The following is a 19,472-nucleotide window of genomic DNA, read 5'->3' on the forward strand; positions in this document are numbered from 1 at the left end:
CATTTATTTATATCTGAGAGAGAGAGAGAGACAAAGTGTGAGCGGGGTAGGGGCAGAGAGAGAGAGGGGGAGACAGAGAATCCGAAACAGGCTCCAGGCTCCGAGCTGACAGCACAGAGCCCCACCGTGAGATCATGACCTGAGTAAAGGTCGGTTGCTCAACGGACTGAGCCACCCAGGCACCCCCTGAAGGCTTAATTTATTATTATTTTTTTTTTTTAATTTTTTTTTTTAACATTTTATTTATTTTTGAGACAGAGAGAGACAGAGCATGAACGGGGGAGGGGCAGAGAGAGAGGGAGACACAGAATCGGAAGCAGGCTCCAGGCTCTGAGCCATCAGCCCAGAGCCCGACGCGGGGCTCGAACTCACGGACCGCGAGATCTGACCTGAGCTGAAGTCGGCTACTTAACCGACTGAGCCACCCAGGTGCCTCTAATTTTTTTAACGTTTATTTATTTTTGAGACAGAGACAGAGCGTGAACAGGGGAGGGTCAGAGAGAGAGGGAGACACAGAATCTGAAACAGGCTCCAGGCTCTGAGCCGTCAGCACAGAACCCGACATGGGGCTTGAACCCACAGACCGCGAGATCATGACCTGAGCTGAAGTCGGACACTTAACTGACTGAGCCACCCAGGCGCCCCTGAAGGCTTAATTTAAAGAATTAGAATCCAGCCCTCCAAATTGATGAATGTTGAAGTATTTTAGAGGTGAACTGTTACGTCTGCAGCTTACTTCCCGATCCACCCCCCTTCCCGAGGGAAAATACTAAGAATTGTTGAATTCGAGTGGTGGTTGGACTGTGTGGGCAAACAGTGTATTAGTCTCTTAACTATTTGTATTTTGAAAAGTTGGGGAGAAGACAGAGCTCCCCATGATGTGCGTGGCGTACCTCAATTAGCCTTTCTTTTTGCTACTATAATCCGAAGCGAAAAAGTAGACACTGGCACATTCGTACTGTTTGAAAAGTGACTTCTCAGGATCCTTTTTTTTTTTTTTTTTTCTTAAAGTTTTTTAGTTTTTTATTTATCTAAGCAATCTCTACACCAAACATGGGTCTCGAACTCACTACCCCGAGATCAAGAGTCACACGCTCTTCGGGCTGAGCACCCCTTCTCATGATCCTTCTGTATACTTGCTTGTCTCCCTTGGTTTCTCCACTGCCTTACATGAATCTCAAAGCGTGTATTAGTCAAGAAGTTTTAAGATGCAGCTCATGAAAACTCAAAACTGGCTTAAGCAAAAAGAGTTATTGACTAACATAAGTGAAACATCCAAGCGTGGTATGGAGTTCAAACAGTATTATTAGAACTTACTCTATCCATTTCAGTGACCTTTTTTTCCCTCCCTCATTGGGTTTTGCTGTCAAGCAGACTTTCTTTTCCTAGTGCTGGCTCCTAACATATTTAGGCTTACATCTTCCCATGTTGAAGACCAGAGGAAAAAAAGGCATTTTCTCTCCTATTCGTTCCAACAAGTCCTGGAATTAACTCTTTAATGGGCACTAGGCACATTCTGGCACCATTATTGGCCAGATCTGATGGTAATTTTCCAATTGGTTAGACCTAGGGGATATGCCTGCACACACCCTTATAAATACATGTCCCACCCATGAGTCAGGGATGGAATACCACCTGAACTATACTAAAAGTAGCCAAGCATAGCAGCCAGAGGAAAATCGGGGTATAGGTACCAAGGGAAAGGTGAGCGCTTTATATATTTCAACACTTTGGTAATGGATTCAGGATTGTTATCGCTTCCGGGTGTATTAAACCTTTTATGGAATTTTTTTTTTTAAATGTCTTTTGCAATGCATTAGATTTTGCTTGATGCCAACTTTGCAACTTTCTTAGTAGAATTTTCCTGGGCTATTTTTTGTCTTTAACTTACTAGATTTCTTAAAACGTTAAAGTTTTAATTCTTGCTCACTGTAACCAGGTGAACAGCACAGACATTTATAAAGATAAAGGTAATATTACTTCCTCCCATTCAGTCCCCCACTTCTCCCTACTGAGGATAACAGTGTGATGTATATTTCACTTCCCTCGCATCCCAACTTTGGATTTTTTTTTTTTTTGAGAACCCTTTCTGTAAAGAGGATGCAACATTTAAAAAAAACAAAAACAAAAAAACCCCACCTTTTTATGAGGTAAATTAACTAATTCATATTAATTACTTGTTATGTTTCAGATTTTTACCACGTGATTTTTATAATTCTGTTTGCTATGCTTTGTTCTTTTGTATTGTTTCCTGCCTTTTGTGCAATAGTTGGCATTTTTCTGTTTTTTTTTTTTCTTTTAATCTGGAAATTAATTCCCGTTGAGTGTCATTTCAGCTATAGATATGCAGATTATAGGACCAAGTTCATTTTTTACTCATAATATCTTGTCTGTTTAGTGGCTACTCAATGATTTTTATTTCATTTTATTTTTCAAGGACAATTCTTGTTTTTTTTTTATTCTTGTTATTTAAATCTCAGATCATTTCCACTTTGGAAACGTTATTTTGAAGTAATTTTAGACTTAAAGAAATGTTGTAAAAAGAGTTTTCAAATACTCTCCATTGAGATTCTCTGAAAGTTAACATTTATCTCACTTGTAATAATTCATTACAGCTTTTATATATTTTGTGTTATATAAACTTAATCCTATGATATTTACAACGTTTATAAGTTATATCTGTGCCTTCAGTTTGTTGCTGGTAGTTTCCAATTTAATGCTTTTTGCCTTGAATTCCATGCCTACCTGGATTTGGTGCCTTTTGCCAATCTTTTCGTTCCGTAACTTCTTCCTTTGCAAGTTTTGCATTTCAGTTCATCTTCTGATTGGCTAGGTTAATTCTTTGAGTTTTTATTGAGGACTCACCAGGAGAGTTATGCAGACATGCATCATTTTTCCTCTGCTCTTTTTTTGTTTACTTTGCCAAATTGCATTGTTGACTCACTGGTTCATGTTTCAGCTCTTCATTTCCCAGAAGAACTGTGGTCTCGATGGAAAAACCACAGTCTGTCTTCTTTCGGTTCTCATATTGAATCTAGGACATAGGTGATACCCAGTGACTTTGGAGTATTCCGAATTTGAATACATGACAAGGCTTGTCATTTATCACAACCATTCCCCTCATGCATGTATTTTACACATCTACTCTAGGGCCATCAGAAATTGGGGGGGTGAAATTGAGTCTGTTGAGTGAAAGATGTGAACAAAAGTATGTTTGTGTCTTAGGCATCAGTGACATTCAAGGATGTGGCCATGGACTTTACCCCAGAGGAGTGGGGGAAGCTGGATCCTGCCCAAAGGGAGGTGATGCTGGAGAACTATAGGAACCTGGTGTCGCTTTGTAAGGATGGGTTCTCATTGTGACTCAAATCTGCTTTGGGGACGTCATTACTTTATTGAAAGTGAAATAGCTTAACAAAGCATTCACTTTTGCATTCAGAAATCATGAAGTATTGATCCCTTTGGGCCCAGAGAAAATCTATTTCTGCCCTTGGTTCTTGGTGAAATGTCTGTGCTTGTTTTATATCAAAATTCTTTGGATTCAAATGACAGAAACCTATTTCACACTAACTTAAAGGGCATAAGGATCTTGGTTCAGGAAATTATAAATATGGTCAGATATCTCCTTTATTTTGTTTTAATCACGTGGCTTGGCTTTGCCCTATATTAGCTTTATTCTCAGGCTCTCCCCATGCGGCAAAGATGGCCATCGGCAGCTCTAAGGTGGCATAAGTCTCTCAGAGAGAGAAATTACTGTCTGGCCAGTGTGGATCTTACGCTCACTTCCGTGAAGGGTGTGTGGGTGTGGGAATGTGCGAATGGGTACTCCCACATGTATGTGTTCTTTCGGGGGTAGAAGGAACTATGTTATCTTCTCCCGGTGATATTTACACATGAACATTCAGAAGTTCTATTTGTATCAGTAATTTGTTGCCATCATTTTCTAATTTAGTACTTTTTGCCTTGAATTAATTTTATGCTTGTGTAATAAATTCCCTAAGAAAGTGGGTTCTGATAAATGAAGAAGGAAGAAAGGGAAATACTATTAAAAAGGAGACAAAAACTCTAGTCGCCACAGGGCACAACTTTTTGGTGCTGCCACTGAGGTCCCACTTTCTCTACCTCTTCCCTAAGCTAAGGACTCACCTGCGGTGTCTCTCTGGAACTTCCTCAATAGAAAAATAAAGAGAAATTGTCTTCTTCCTTTTTAAGTAAGCGCTACACCCAACGCGGGGCTTGAACTCATGACCCTCAGATCAAGAGTCATGTGCTCTCCCCACTGAGCCAGCCAGCCAGGTGCCCTGAGAAATTCTCTTCTTTTTGACCGGCAGATACATTTGCCTTTTCCAGTGCATATAAACTCCTTACCAGACCCAGACTCTTGCTGCAGATATTTTGAGTTCCATTCAAGGTCCATCCTCCCTTATTTCTGATCTTCTTTTAATATCCTATCTTTGTAGATCAAGGGGTTGGGACTGTGCTCTAGAATAGACCTTTGTGCCCATCACAAATAGTTAAGTCCTGTTTCTTTTTGTTGTTGTCCTTTCCTTTCCTTTCCTTTCTTTCCTTCCTTCCTTCCTTCCTTCCTTCCTCCCTCTCGTTCTCTCTCTCTTTCTTTCTGTGAGCAGGGCTTCCAGTTTCCAAATCTGAGAACTACAATTTGGAGAGCGGAAAAGAACCACTGATGCTTGAGAGAAAAGCCCCCAAAAGCAGCTATTCAGGTGAGTCAGATGCATGGGAGTCTTCAGAAACAGTAACGCCACAGGACGGCGAAAAAGTGACACTTTTCCGTGCTTAAAAAAGAATACTGGCAATACCCACGCGCTTTTATTTTTTTAATATCTTATTTTAAATTATACAGCTTTTTAAATAATATGAAAGTTGAGAAAATAAAATAACACATGTGTTCACTGTCAAAACCAGACATATGCCAATACTTTGCTTTTTTGCCTTTGTTTCTTTATTTTGCAATGCAAAATAGAAATATCATAACCGTACAGTTCTTCGAATTTTCGCAAATGAACACGTTCATGTGACTACTGCCCAGATCAAGAAGCAACCTCACCAGCCCGGAAGCACCCTTGTCCCTTCATTCCTTCCAAGGGTGACCTTATCCCAACTTCTAACACCATAGAACTTGTTCTTAAACTTCATTTAGACAGAATCCTATTGTATATTCCAATGTCCGGCTTTCTTCACTGAACATGACCGTGAGATACATCCATGTTCTCGCATGTACTTACAGTTCATTGTCTTTGTTGTGCCATCTTTCATTATGTCAGTATACCAGTTTATCCGTTCTCTTGAGATGGGCGTGTGGGTAGTTTCTAGGTTGGGGCTAAATGAAGAAGACTGCCCTGTATATTCTTTTACATGTCTTCTGGTGAACCCATGCAGGCATGCCTTGGAGATACTGTGGGTTTGGTTCCAGACCACCAGAGTAAAGCAAGTGTTGCAGTAGAGGAAGTGAAATGAATTTTTGGGTTTCCCGTTGCATGTAAAAGCTATGTTTATATTACGCTACAGGGTACAATAGCATTATGTCTAAAAACCAAACAACACGCATACCTTAATTTAAAAATGTTGTCTAAAACTCGTGTCATATGAGCCTTCAGCAAACCGTAATCACTGATCGCAGATCGCCATAACAAATACAGTACTAATGAAAAAGTTTGAAATACCGCAAGAATTACCAAAATGTGACCCAGAGGCACCAAGTGGGCAAATGCTGCTGGAAAAATGGCGTTGATGTACTTGTTTGATGCAGGGTTGCTACAAACCTTCCATCTGTAAAAGGCAAAACACAAGGCAGTATCTGCGAAGCACAATTAAGTGGAATGAAACAAGGTATGTCGGTATATGCATTTCTGTTGGACAAACACACAGGTAGAATTGTTGGATCCTGGGGCCGGTATTTTGGTAGATGGCACCATATTAGGCTTCCAAAGTCATTGTCTTAATTATAGTTACCCTCCCACTAGCAGAGTATGTGAGTTGCCCCACATCCTCACCAGCACTTAATATTGTCTGTCTGCTTCATTTTAGCCATTCTTAGAGGTGTGTGATATCTTTTTAAGAAGTAAAAAATGGGACAGATTTAAAGTCCTTTTATTTGCTCTGTCCCTAGAAGTAACTAGTTGGGGTGAATCATTCTAGTGTGTGTGTGTGTGTGTGTGTGTGTGTGTGTGTGTGTGTGTACTCACACATATACATATACACACGTCAAAGAACAATTGTAGGGGTGCCTGGGTGGCTCAGTCAGTTAAGCGTCTCAGTCTTGACTTTGGTTTAGGTCACGATCTCAGGGTCATGGGATCCAGCCCCGTGTCAGGCTCTGTTGAGTGTTTCCTCTCTCCTACTCTGTCCCTCTCCCCTGCTCACACTCTCTCTCTCTCCCTAAGATAAAAAAAAAAAAAATAGTAATAATTATGTGTGCATAGTATTATGTTGTACTTTTTATTTTGTAATCCAATTCTCTTATAGCTTCACACTGTATTTTGATAGTACCTATCATGTGAATTGTGTTCATACATGTGTTAATACATGTGAATTGTGTTCATTTTAACTGCTGTGGAGTAAGTCCATTGTGTAAGTGAACTGAACAGTTTAATTTCTCTGCTGTTACTAAGACAGTTGCAACGATCATCCTTTTATTGAGTCTTTATATTCGTCTTGAGATTTGGTTTAGGTACGTAACCAGGATAAGATGGACTGAATCTTTTTTTTTTTTTTAATTTTCTTTTTCAACGTTTTTTATTTATTTTTGGGACAGAGAGAGACAGAGCATGAACGGGGGAGGGGCAGAGAGAGAGGGAGACACAGAATCGGAAACAGGCTCCAGGCTCCGAGCCATCAGCCCAGAGCCTGACGCGGGGCTCGAACTCACGGACCGCGAGATGGTGACCTGGCTGAAGTCGGACACTTAACCGACTGCGCCACCCAGGCGCCCCAAGATGGACTGAATCTTCAAGTATCACATGTTTGGCTTCGTTAGGAACTGCCAAGGTCCTACCTTCATCCGGGCCAACAGGTGATGCTATCAGATGTAGTAATTTGTGTCAGTCTGATGGGTGTGAAATGAAATTTCATGTTTTTTAATTTATGGTTCTCTGGTTACGAGTTTTAGTAATTCATATATTTCATTAGCTACTCAGGTTTCCTCTTTTGTAAATTACCTACTTACATTCTTTGCCTTATTTTTTTTTTTTTTTTTTTTTTGGAAATTGGGCCATTCACACCTTTTTCTTGATTTGTTGGAGTTATTTACATATTTTAGATACTAATATAAATGGATTTATCTTTTTTTTAAGTTTATTTATTTATTTTGAAGGAGGGGTGCAGAGAGTGAGGGAGAGAAAGGGAATCCCAAGCAGGCTCCATGCTGTCAGCACGGAGCCAGCCGTGGAGCTCGAACTCACAAACCACGAGATCGTAACCTAAGCCTAAATCAAACCTCAGGCACTTAACCAACTGAGCCACCCAGGTGCCCTGTCTTTTATTTTTTTTTTTAATATACTTTATGCTTTTTCTGAATTGTCTTCTTATTCCAGCGCCAGGAAGATAATCTATACTTTATTCTAAAATGTTCAAGTTTTATCTTGCAGGTAGATACTTGGGGTTTGCATATTGTGTGAAATAGGAACTACTTTTCTCTTTTTCCATGTTTAAAACTGATAATTCAGCATCTTTTTATTGAAAAATCTATATTTTGTCACAGATTTGTAACCCTAACTCTGGTAAACTCTGGTCCCATGTATACTTGGGTCTGTTTCTAGGCTCTCTGGTCTTACTTATCTGTCCATGCTGCAATAATATGTTTTAATTATCACAATAATTATTTTAATTATACTTGATAGTATGTATATCTCCAAAAGGAAATCTTGTCTTAATATCCTTTTTTAAATCCTCTTATTCTTTGGAATACTGAGAGTTCTAAAATCTTCCCCTGTGATTATAGATTCATCTTTTCCCCATGTAGGCATATCACTTTTTGAGCCTTGCGTATTTGTAACCCTTCTCCCTTTTTTTACAGGAGATCTTGCCATTTTCTAAATGAGCTACAAGAACTCTTCATACATGAGGCATTTAATCCTTGTCAGACGTTTTTTCTAGGTTTTGTTCTTCAGTTTTGGGTGCTTTTTAATGTACAAATTTAATGTATTACAATCTTCTAAATATTCCAGTTTTTTTTAAGTTTATTTATCTTTGAGATGGAATAAGCAGGGGAGGGGCAGAGTGGGGGGGGGGGGGGGGAGACACAGAATGCAAAGCAGGCTCCAGGCTCTGAGCTGTCAGTGCAGAGCCTGATGAGGGGCTCGAACCCACGAGCCTTGAGATCACGACCCGAGCTGAAGTCAGATGTTTAACTGACTGAGCCACCCAGGTGCTCCTAAATTTTCCAGTTTTTGATTTGTGCTTGGAAAGATCTCTCTCTGGCGTGCTTGGGTGGCTCAGTCGGTTAAAATCAATCCAACTCTTGGGGAACCTGGGTGGCTCAGTTGGTTAAGCGTCCGACTTCGGTTCGGGTCATGATCTCGCGATTTGGGAGTTCGAGCCCTGAGTCAAGCTCTGTGCTGACAGCTCAGAGCCTAGACCCTTCTTCAGATTCTGTGTCTCCCTCTCTCTCTGCCCCTCCCCTGCTCGCTCGCTCTCTCTCTCTCTCTCTCTCTCTCTCTCAAAAGTAAATAAAACATTAAAAAAAAGATCAATCCAACTCTTGGGGCACCTAGGTGGCTCAGTTGGTTAAACATCTGACTTCAGCTCAGGTCACGATCTCAGGGTTTGTGAGTTCGAGCCCCACGTTGGGCTCTGTGCTGACAGGTCAGAGCCTGGAGCCTGTTTGGAATTCTGTGTCTACCTCTCTCTCTGCCCCTCCCCTGCTCACTTGTGCTCGCTCTCTCTCTCTCAAAAGTAAATAAAACATTAAAAAAAAAAGTCTATCGAACTCTTGGGGCGCCTAGGTGGCTCAGTTGGTTAGGTGTTCAACTTTAGCTCAGGTCATAACCTTGTGGTTTACACGTATGAGCCCCATTTTGGGCTCCGTGCTGACAGCTCAGAGCCTGGAACTTGCTTCAGATTCTGTGACTCCCTCTCTCTCTCTCTCTCTCTCTGTCCTTCCCATGCTTGTGCGCTCTCTGTCTCTCAAAAATAAATAAAAACATTTAAAAAGAGGGGCGCCTGGGTGGCGCAGTCGGTTAAGCGTCCGACTTCAGCCAGGTCATGATCTCGCGGTCCGTGAGTTCGAGCCCCGTGTCAGGCTCTGGGCTGATGGCTCGGAGCCTGGAGCCTGTTTCCGATTCTGTGTCTCCCTCTCTCTCTGCCCCTCCCCCGTTCATGCTCTGTCTCTCTCTGTCCCAAAAATAAATAAACGTTGAAAAAAAAAATTAAAAAAAAAAAAACATTTAAAAAGAATTTAAAGTCAATCCAACTCTTGATTTTGACTCAAGTCATGATCTTGCAGTTTGTGAGTTCAATCTCCGCTTGTTAGGGTCTGTGCTGACAGTCTGGAGCCTGCTTGGGATTCTCTCTGTCTTTCTCTCTGCCCCTCCCTCCCACTCTCTCTCTCTCTCTCTAAAAATAAATACATAAAACTTAAAAAAAATCTGTATAAATAGGGTGGGCCAAATACAGTAAGTCTGAGGGTCAGATTTGTCCCACTGGTCGCCTGTTTGCAGCCTCTATTTTCTCCCACAACCAAATGATCATCACTATCTAGATGAATCCCAAATTTGTATTTCCAGCCTAGACCTCTTCTTGGGCCAACTGTTCTAAACATTTGTGTAACTATTTGATGTCTTTATTTGCTTATGTTAAAGACGCCTCAGTACAGCGTGTTTGAAACTGGTTGCCTGATATATGCCCAAATTCTCCATCCACCCAGGAGAATCCTTTTCCAATCATTGTCTTAATGACACCCGCTGTCTTACCAAATTGCACAAGCCAGAAATCTGTGAACGGTTTCTACCCCTCCCTCTCTCTCCTTTTCCAATTTGTCACTGCATTGATCTAATTTTATTGTAAATATTTCTTCATTCTTAGCCTCCCTCCGTCTCCCTTTTGTTTGCCTGGACTACCCAGATAATCTCAGTTCTACCTTTGCCCCCATAGACTTCCACCATTCTTTATATTACAGTGAGAGTGATGTTTTCAAAATACAAATCTGATGGTGTCATCTTTTTGCTTGAAACATTGAAGTGTCTTCCTGTTGCTCTTAGAAAACAATCAAAATCCTTGAGGTCGACAAAGTCTTGTAAAGTCTGGCTTTTCGTCATCATTCCCACCTTATCTCACACGTACTCTCCCTGTTTCTGTACCCGTAGCAGTTCTTAGGTACTCTGGCGTCAAAGGATCCAGTTTAAGATTATTGAGGACCCTCACGAGCTTTTGTTTATGTGGTTTATATTTACCAATGCTTCCTGAATTAGAAATGAAACTGAAAGCAATTTAAACTATTAAGTTATTCATTTAAAAATAACAAAAATAGGGGACGCCTGGGTGGCTCAGTCAGTTAAGCGTTCGACTCTTGGTTTGGCTTAGGTCATGATCTCACGGTTTTGTGAGTTCAAGCCCCGCATCAGGCCCTGCACAGCAGGCAGGGCAGAGCCTGCTTGGGATTCTCTCTCTCTCCCTCTCTCTCTGCCCCTCCCCCACTCACACTGTCTCTGTCTCTGTCTCTTTCAAAATAAATAAACTTTAGGGAAAAAAAATAGGGGCACTTCGGTGGCTCAGTGGGTTAAGCGTCTGACTTCGGCTCAGGTCACGATCTCACGGTTTTTGGGTTCGAGTCCCACATCAGGCTCTGTGCTGATAGCTCGGAGCCTGGAGCCTGCTTAAGATTTTGTATCTCCTTCTCTGTCTGCAACCCCTCCCCCCCCCACACACACACATTCTATCAAAAGTAAATAAACATTAAAAAAATAATAATAGAAAAAAAATAACAATTACACGGGCACCTGGGGGGCTCAGTCAGTTGACTAGCTCTTGATTTTCCAGGGTCATGCATTTGAGCCCCATGTCGGGCTCCGTGCTGAGCGTGGAGCCTGTTTAAGATTCTCTCTCTCCCTCTGCCCCTCTCCCCCACTCATGTGCACTCTCTCTCTCTCTCTCTCTCTCTCTCTCTCTCTCTCTCTGTCTCTATCTCTAAAATAAAAAAAAAAAAAGGGATGCCTGGGTGGCTCTGTTGGTTAAGCATCCGACTCAGCTCAGGTCTTGATCTCACAGTTCGTGAGTTCGAGCCCCGCATCGGGCTCTGTGCTGACAGCTCGGAGCCTGGAGCCTGCTTCAGATTCTGTGTCTCCCTCTCTTTCTGTCCCTCCCCCACTCGCTCTCTGTCTCTCTCAAAAATAAATACTAAAAAAATTTTTATGTAAAAAAGCAATTATAAACCCATTACATGTTAATGCAAATGATATAATTTTTATGAAAACAACTATTTGCTGCCAAAAAAAAAAGTACTGAAAACACACTGTTTTACATTTTTGTAAACCTGTATTCTCCTGCTTCTGAATGCAGTTTGCTGTGATAATGCAGTTTGCTGTGATATGTTGTTCTGGTTGATTTGTGTGAAAGAAATCCAGCCTCACTCCAATATATAGTTGGAAAAGAGAGGAGTATTTTATAGGTGTTTTCAGATAAGTGTGGCTGTTCTGATCCACACTGAAACTGGACAAGCGGTAGTTTCTTAAAGATGAGATACAATGTGGTATCTGAAATCAGATCCGTGAATTTTTCGTACTCTTGTCAAAATCTACTGATCTTTTCAAAAATAGTGGTTCATCGAGTTATGCAGATCTTCTGAGTATTGAGACATTACATCATACAATTATTTTTAAAATCATAACTTAAAAAAAATTTTTTTTAATGTTTCTTTTTGAGAGAGAAAGCGTAAGCAGGGGAGGAGGGGCAGAGAGAGAGGGAGACAGAATCTGAAGCAGGCTTCAGGCTCTGAGCTGTCAGCACAGACCCTGATGCCAGGCTCAAACCCACGAGCCATGAGATCACGACCTGAGCCAAAGTCGGACACTTAACCACCTGATCCACCCAGGCGCCCTTAACTTGATTTTCTTCTAAATGTTTAATCAGTTGTCATAGCGCCATTTGTTGGAAAACAAATTACCTTTTACTGACTGACTGAAATATCACCTTTGTATTGTTTTTAGCCGCACATCCTTGACTCTTTCGGAAGTTGCTCTCCTGTTTGATTGACCAATCTATTCCTTTGACGCACACTCTTTAAATTATCTTAGCTTTATGAAGTAGTTTTGTATTGGATACAAAAATTCTAATATATTTAGAGAGATCGAGCTTCCATCCCTGCCCTCATCTATTCTGATACTGTCCCCATAGGCAACCATTTTTCCTAGTATTTCATTAATCTGTCCTTGGTTTTTGAAGATATAACTAAATATGTATGTATATTTGTATCTCCCTACCTCCCCCCCTTTTTTCCTACACAAAACTACACAAAAACTATACACAAAAACTATACACAAAACTATACACCCTTACTTGCAGCCTGCTGGGTTTTTTTTAAAATTATTTACTCTATCCTGGAGAGAACTTCATACCTATATATGGAAAACCTTTCTGACTTTTTAAAAAGTTGCCTAGTACTCCATTTTATGTCTACATCATAGCGTACTTAATGAGTTCTCTACAGTAGAATATTAAGATTTTCCAGTTGTATGTCTACATCATCATGTGTTTAATGAGTTCTCTGTTGTATAGGTAGGATATTAAGATTTACCAGTCTTTTGCTGTGTCAACTAGTGTTATAAGGAGGAGTCTTGTGTAAGTATAATTTCATATATTTGCCATTATATCTTTGGGCGATCATAGATTTTTGATCAGAGGTGTATTATAAAAGCATTGTTAGGGAAGATTAGACTGGAAATGGGATGCATATTTGGACACGAGTAGGACTGGATGTCTGGAAACCTAGACGTCATGACCGTCCTCTACACTAAAGTGATAACCGTGTATTTATTACAGAAGTCGATGTTCAGTAAGAATTTGTTTCTCCCTTCTGCTGATCTAGTGTGCTCAGTACCTGCTCATCCAGTGATGTATTGCTCCATCTGAATCTCTCCTTCTCCTGTATTTCTGGTCATCTTTATCCCCTTTTGACTGTCCTGGATAAGGTCTCCTCATTCTCTCCACGTCTGTGCATTTGTTTCCTTTCATTTGCTTCTCTTTGCAAATCATCTTATGAAAGTCAAATCCACCTACTCCTCAAAAGCATGCGTTTCATCTTCATTAGCTGTTACAGAACTGCTTTTTGTTGAGCACTGAAAACGAAGGAAATTTGCATTTCCAATTTCTTTCAGACCTGGAGGCTAAACCCGAGGGCAAAGATTCAACTTCAGCGCAAGATATTTCCAAAGAAGAATCATGCCAAGCCGCAGTAATAGACAGACTGACAGGAAACGGTGTCTATGACTCCAGCTTGGAAACAACTCTTGAATGTGAAAATTGGTTAGAGAATCAGCAAGGAAATCAGGAGAGACCCTTGAGAGAAATGTTCACCCATGTGAATTCACTCCCCGAAGAAGGAGCTCATGAGCATGACGTATATTGGAAAAACTTTGGTCAGAAGTCTGTTCTTCTCACTCAAGACAGAGTTCCCAAAGGATCCTATGCCTTCCATACACTTGGAAAAAGGTTGAAACCGAAATCAAACTTAATGAAAAAGCAAAGAACCTGTAAAGAGAAAAAACCTCATAAATGTAACGATTGCGGGGAGCTCTTCACTTACCATTCAGTGCTTATTCGACACCAGAGAGTCCATACTGGAGAGAAACCCTATAGCTGTAATGAATGTGGGAAATCTTTTAGCCACAGAGCTAATTTAACTAAACATCAGAGAACTCATACCAGAATTCTCTTTGAATGCAGTGAATGCAAGAAGGCCTTCACAGAAAGCTCATCCCTCGCGATACATCAGAGAATTCACATTGGGGAGAGACCGTATGAATGCAATGAATGCGGAAAAGGTTTTAATCGAAGTACACATCTGGTACAGCATCAGTTGATTCATACTGGAGTGAAGCCGTATGAATGTAATGAATGTGATAAAGCTTTCATTCATTCCTCAGCTCTTATTAAACATCAAAGAACTCATACTGGAGAGAAACCCTACAAATGTCAGGAATGTGGGAAAGCCTTTAGCCACTGCTCATCCCTTACTAAACATCAGAGAGTTCATACTGGAGAAAAGCCATATGAATGTAGCGAATGTGGAAAAACCTTTAGTCAGAGCACACATCTTGTTCAGCATCAGAGAATCCATACTGGAGAGAAACCCTATGAGTGTAACGAATGTGGGAAAACCTTCAGCCGGAGCTCAAATTTTGCTAAACATCAAAGAATCCATATTGGAAAGAAACCGTACAAATGTAATGAATGTGGGAAAGCCTTCATTCATTCATCAGCTCTTATTCAACACCAGAGAACTCATACTGGAGAGAAGCCTTACAGATGTGACGAATGTGGGAAAAGCTTTAAGTGCAGTTCATCCCTCATCAGACATCAAAGAATTCATACTGAAGAGCAACTCTGAAAAATTACTGAATGTGAAGAAATGTAAGTTGGTTTTATCACTGTGTTAAATACCTGAGCATTTAGGTGGAATACCCATAAAATGCTGCTGGAGGACCAATCGTGTATGCATCTGATTTTACTTGCATAATACATAGTTTTGAGCCATAAACACAATGTTCCTTCTATCTACTGATTGAATCAGTATGAAAGCTTCTAGCTAGGGATCTCAAATTTTGATCCCCTTCCCCCCCACCCCCACCAAATACCCTTTCGTGGAAATTCAAGAAATCCTTGGGAGTGGATAGCAATATCATTGTGGTGAGATCTGGGTCCTCCCTCTCTTTGTCACATCAAAGCCCTGTTTATAGCTTCTCATTCTGTACGGAAATTCTTGTTTGTTAACTTAGGCAGAGGACCCATATCTTTATCATCAGGAAGGCACAGAGTTGTTCCTCTTTGGATCCAAAGTAGATCTCCAGATAATACAGGTAGTGTCATTTCTCCAGAGAGGGTCATTTCTTTTATATTAGCTATAAAACTTAAAGGTTAAAAGTTGAAATATGCTTTGGATCCTCTCCTTGCCCCAAAGGCTACTGTCTCATTTGATGCACATAAATAGAATGTATTTACAGCAGGTTCCAAGTCGCATTCATTTAAGATTATGCTGGTCATCAGTTTAGATAATTGTTACCCTCTACTGTGTAGATCTTTTTCTACTTCCTTGGAATTACCCTGAAGTTGAGAATGGAACAACCTCTTAACTGTAGTTTTCAGTCAAATGCCTCTTTTCTCATCTTTGGCATTGAAGGAATCCTGGTTGGTTGGTTGGTTGGTTTGTTTGTTTGTTTGTTTGTTTTTATACTCACATGAAGATTTCATTTCTTTACATTATTCTGCTTTCTGTAAACTATGTCACATTGAGAAAAGGCCCCTGGGATGTTGAGGGTCTGAAAAGTTGAGGAGTTCGATGTGTTATTATATTTAGGGTCCCAGTCAAGAGGAATAATTGAAGCAACTGTGAGACACAAGGACACACCTTCCTGTCAGATATGGAAATTAGTTCACAAGGCAGTGACTCATTGGAGGATAAGCAGCCTCCCTCCACAAAGAAGAGGTTGCCATTTCTCTGGCTCTTAAAAGTCTGTCCACACTTTTTGTTGTTATTACTGTTCTCGCTAGATATGTGTTGGTCTTTGCTACATCCCAGAGCCCTAAAGAAGGTAGAGGGGTGCCTGAGTGGCTCAGTCGGTTAAGCGTCCGACTTCAGCTCAGGTCACGATCTCACGGTTCGTGAGTTCGAGCCCCGCGTCAGGCTCTGGGCTGACAGCTCGGAGCCTGGAGCCCGCTTCGGATTCTGTGTCTCCCTCTGTCTGCCTCTCTGCTGCTTGCACTCTGTCTCTCGCGTTGTCTCAAAAATAAACATACATTAAAAAAAAATTTTTTTTTTTTTAAAGAAGGTAGAAAAGACATGAAACCACAATGATAAGATAAGTTACTTGGGTGACCAAAAACCAGCAGTGGGATTGGAAAAGCAAAAGTTGAAATAAATATTTAGCCAAACGCTATGCAAATGTCAGTTTTTATTGTTACTCTATTGTATGACAAGAAAATTCTAGAAAAGGTAGAAGGAAAGTAGTGACAGATTTCTTTTCTCTTCTAACTTCTATCCTTTATGAACATTTCAGCAGCCAGTCCGTGCTCTTGCCTTCTCCACCCTGTCCTTGTTACTGTAATTCCTTCTCTGTAAACCTTCGTTGTATTATTGAAAAAAAGTAGAGGAAAAGAGTTTAAAGAAGTGGTAGTGGAGAGCAAACAAGATGGTTAAGGATGAAGGAGTTAAATCCAGCAGCAATGAAAATCAAAACAATAGGATATGGGGCCGAAAGGGCTGGAAAGAGGTTTTGGAAAGAACAAAAGATACGTTGAAAGGGTGGAGGCTGGTGGGAAGGCTCAAGGTCTGAGAGGTCAGACTAGGGGGCTGGCACCGGAACAAGGGAAAGGCGCTTAATCCTTTCACCACCTCAGTGCTCCATATTCATGGTCTAAAGTAGGAACTGACAGACTGTGGCCTGGACCCATGGACCAAGTCCAGCCTTCTGCCTGTTTCTCCAAACACAAGGCTTAGTTGGATCTTGACCACACTCATTTGTTTATGTTTGTTGGTGCTGCAACGGCAGAGTCAAGGAGTTGCCGTAGAGATTGTATGTCCCGCACAAGCCTACACTGCCTAATATTTCTCAGCGTGCCCAACACTTGAGTGAAAATAAGGTCATAATTTGGGGGCCCAAATTTGACTAACAAAATAAGACCCACGTGGGATTTTCAAAGTTGGGATTGAATTCTGCCACCTTCACTTGGCATTTATGTGACCTTACTGAGTCTCGGTGTCTTTATCTGTAAAATGGGAACAAGTCATCCTTCTCTCATAAGATTGTGAGGATTAGATAAGAATGCATGTAAAAGACCTGGCACACGATAAATTATGTGGAAAACCTCTATATGTATATGTATGTTTGTAAATATATATATATATATATACACACATATGTATATATATGTGCGTATATATACGCATATGTATATATATATATATGTGTATATATATATTTACTTTTTTTTTCTCTTTAATGAAATGCCAGTCCATTTGGGCTGCTAACCAAATAACTCGCCGTAGACTGAGTGGCTTATAAACAACATTCTCACAGTCCTGGAGACTGGGAAGTCCAAGATCAAGGCCTCAGCACATTCAATGTCCGGCGAGGGCCTCCTTCCTGGTTCTGGGACAACCATCTTTTTGCTGTGCTTTCTGGTAAAAGGGCAAGAGGGCTCTCTGGGGCCTCTTTTCTAAGGGCACTAACCCTATTCAGAAGAATTCTGCCCTCGTGACCTTCCAAAGACCCCACCTCCTAATACTATCACTCTGGGGATTAGGTTTCAAGATAAATTTGGGGAGATAAAATCTCAGTCTATATAGTAAGTGGCTAAGCATCAATCAAGCAGAAATTACTTAAGAATGAATGTATCTGACACCTCTCGTTTACCGGTCAAGAACTGTGACCATCCTACTGTCTAGCTCATCATAGAGAAGGGGCTTCTCTATTCTTCCTTCCATCTGGTGCTGCTCCCTACAGAGCCTCCTTGAGACCTTGGGGAATCTGCTTTTTTCCCTTCTGCATACCACTCTACTGGGAACTATCTGACAGTTCCAAAGACTCAAGTTCGTAATCTATTTACAGTTTCAACAGCATTGAGAGACGTGCTCTAAGTTCGTTTTGCTGAGAACTCTGATCCTTTACATTTCAGTATTTGTTCTGTTTATGCTCGATGTTCGACCTGTGTTGTTTGTACTCCAGTGTGATTGTTGGAAGTTTTAATGTTCCATTTTTCAAGTGTTTTTGGTTACGTATAAAACCAAATTGACTGCTCTTACCAGTCCACTGTCAATAAAGATGTTGTTTATATATATATATATTGTCAGAAACTTTTGTAAATTGCTTCGAAGTTTTCCTAATTTAAGCATATTTTAAGAGGCAAAGAAAGACCTACTGTAAAATCCTTCAGGAAAGTTCATCTGGGCTCCACCACTTGTCAGACAGGGGATGGGGGAATTCCCTCCATGGCCCATGGATCTGCAAGAAGGTTAAAGAGTAGAGAAAGGTCGTTTCTACCAACTGGTGTTGAGTCCTCAAGCCAAGTGCAGGCTCCACTCCCTTAGCAGGGGGTAATGGAGAAAAAAGGGACCACTCATTTAGCAAGAGTACCTATAGGAAGTACAGTTACAACTAGACAAGATCAGATAGACCGATTTAGCATAAATCTTAAACTACGTCTGGCTTTTGGGAGGACAGTGTAACCACCCAAAGAATAAAAACAATAGTACTGTATAAGAACACCAAACAGTACTCATATTCATTGGCAATTAACCAGTTCAATTGTCTATTGAAAGTTTCTAATAACTTTGTTTTCCTAGGTGAGTCTTTACTTTTTAATATTTTTTTTCTTTTTTTTTTTTTTTTAATTTTATTATTGGGACAGAGAGAGAGCATGAACGGGGGAGGGGCAGAGAGAGAGGGAGACACAGAATTGGAAACAGGCTCCAGGCTCCGAGCCATCAGCCCAGAGCCCGACGCGGGGCTCGAACTCCCGGACCGCGACATCGTGACCTGGCTGAAGTCGGACGCTTAACCGACTGCGCCACCCAGGCACCCCTACTTTTTAATATTGCAACAGGACTCAACAGGAAGCTCTTTGTCCCTGCTTTGTCCTTTCCTTTACCTTTTTAGGCCCCAACAGGGCAGTCTTGGAATCCAGAACCACATGAGCTATCTCTCACCATAGGCTTTATTGGCAAGGGGAAAGCGTGTGCCCCTCTGGTAATACATATAAAATGACATCTGTGGATTACCTTCTAGTTCCAATTAACGCCCTCAAAAAATCAGATGTTTTCATTGAATTGTTCTTTACATTTTTCACAGTGGTAGCCTCTGTTAGTCCATAAAGCAGATAGTCTGCCCTTTGAGTAGACTGTACATAAAATGTGCATACTTTACTCTCCCCCACTCCTGCCAATTCACCCATAAACGTTACTACCATGTCAGAAAAGTTCACGTGTCTGGGGAATTGAAGGGTTGAAACCAGAGACTCAGGCATTGCTTGGTCAAAGACTTCCATCTCTGCTCTGTTTTTTGTGGGTTTTTTTGTTTTTTTTTTGTTTTTTGGTTTTTTTGGGTTTTTTTCTGTGTGGGCTATATTCTATCTTCTCCAGTGATGACAAATACATCTACTGGAAATCCCAAGTTAGTATGGTTCGAAACATTTGCAATCCCAAGAGGAATACTTCTTTCTAAATAGCTCTGGCAAAATCCACAAGGCTACTTCTCGGCTTTGCTTGAGATCATGCTGATTGATCACCGAGCCATTTGCTGCTTTGAATT

At 40.9% G+C, this 19,472-nt stretch overlaps 1 protein-coding gene across 5 annotated transcripts in view; it reads left to right on the plus strand.

Moving 5' to 3' along the window:
* Positions 1-19,472, plus strand: part of ZNF286A (zinc finger protein 286A) — a 48,207-nt gene that overhangs the window by 2,291 nt on the left and 26,444 nt on the right. For 4 of the 5 annotated variants that reach the window (XM_047832454.1, XM_047832458.1, XM_047832457.1 and 1 more), the window contains exons 4-6: positions 3,226-3,340; positions 4,629-4,721; positions 13,326-14,580. In XM_047832454.1, the coding sequence (XP_047688410.1) occupies positions 3,226-3,340; positions 4,629-4,721; positions 13,326-14,557 (1,440 nt within the window). In that variant the 3' untranslated portion in view covers positions 14,558-14,580. Of the gene's footprint in view, positions 1-3,225; positions 3,341-4,628; positions 4,722-13,325; positions 15,846-19,472 lie in introns of those variants that run through there. The other variant, XM_047832456.1, reaches the window with a different exon arrangement.

Source organism: Prionailurus viverrinus, chromosome E1 (assembly GCF_022837055.1).
Source record: "Prionailurus viverrinus isolate Anna chromosome E1, UM_Priviv_1.0, whole genome shotgun sequence".
NCBI classification, from domain to species: domain Eukaryota; kingdom Metazoa; phylum Chordata; class Mammalia; order Carnivora; family Felidae; genus Prionailurus; species Prionailurus viverrinus.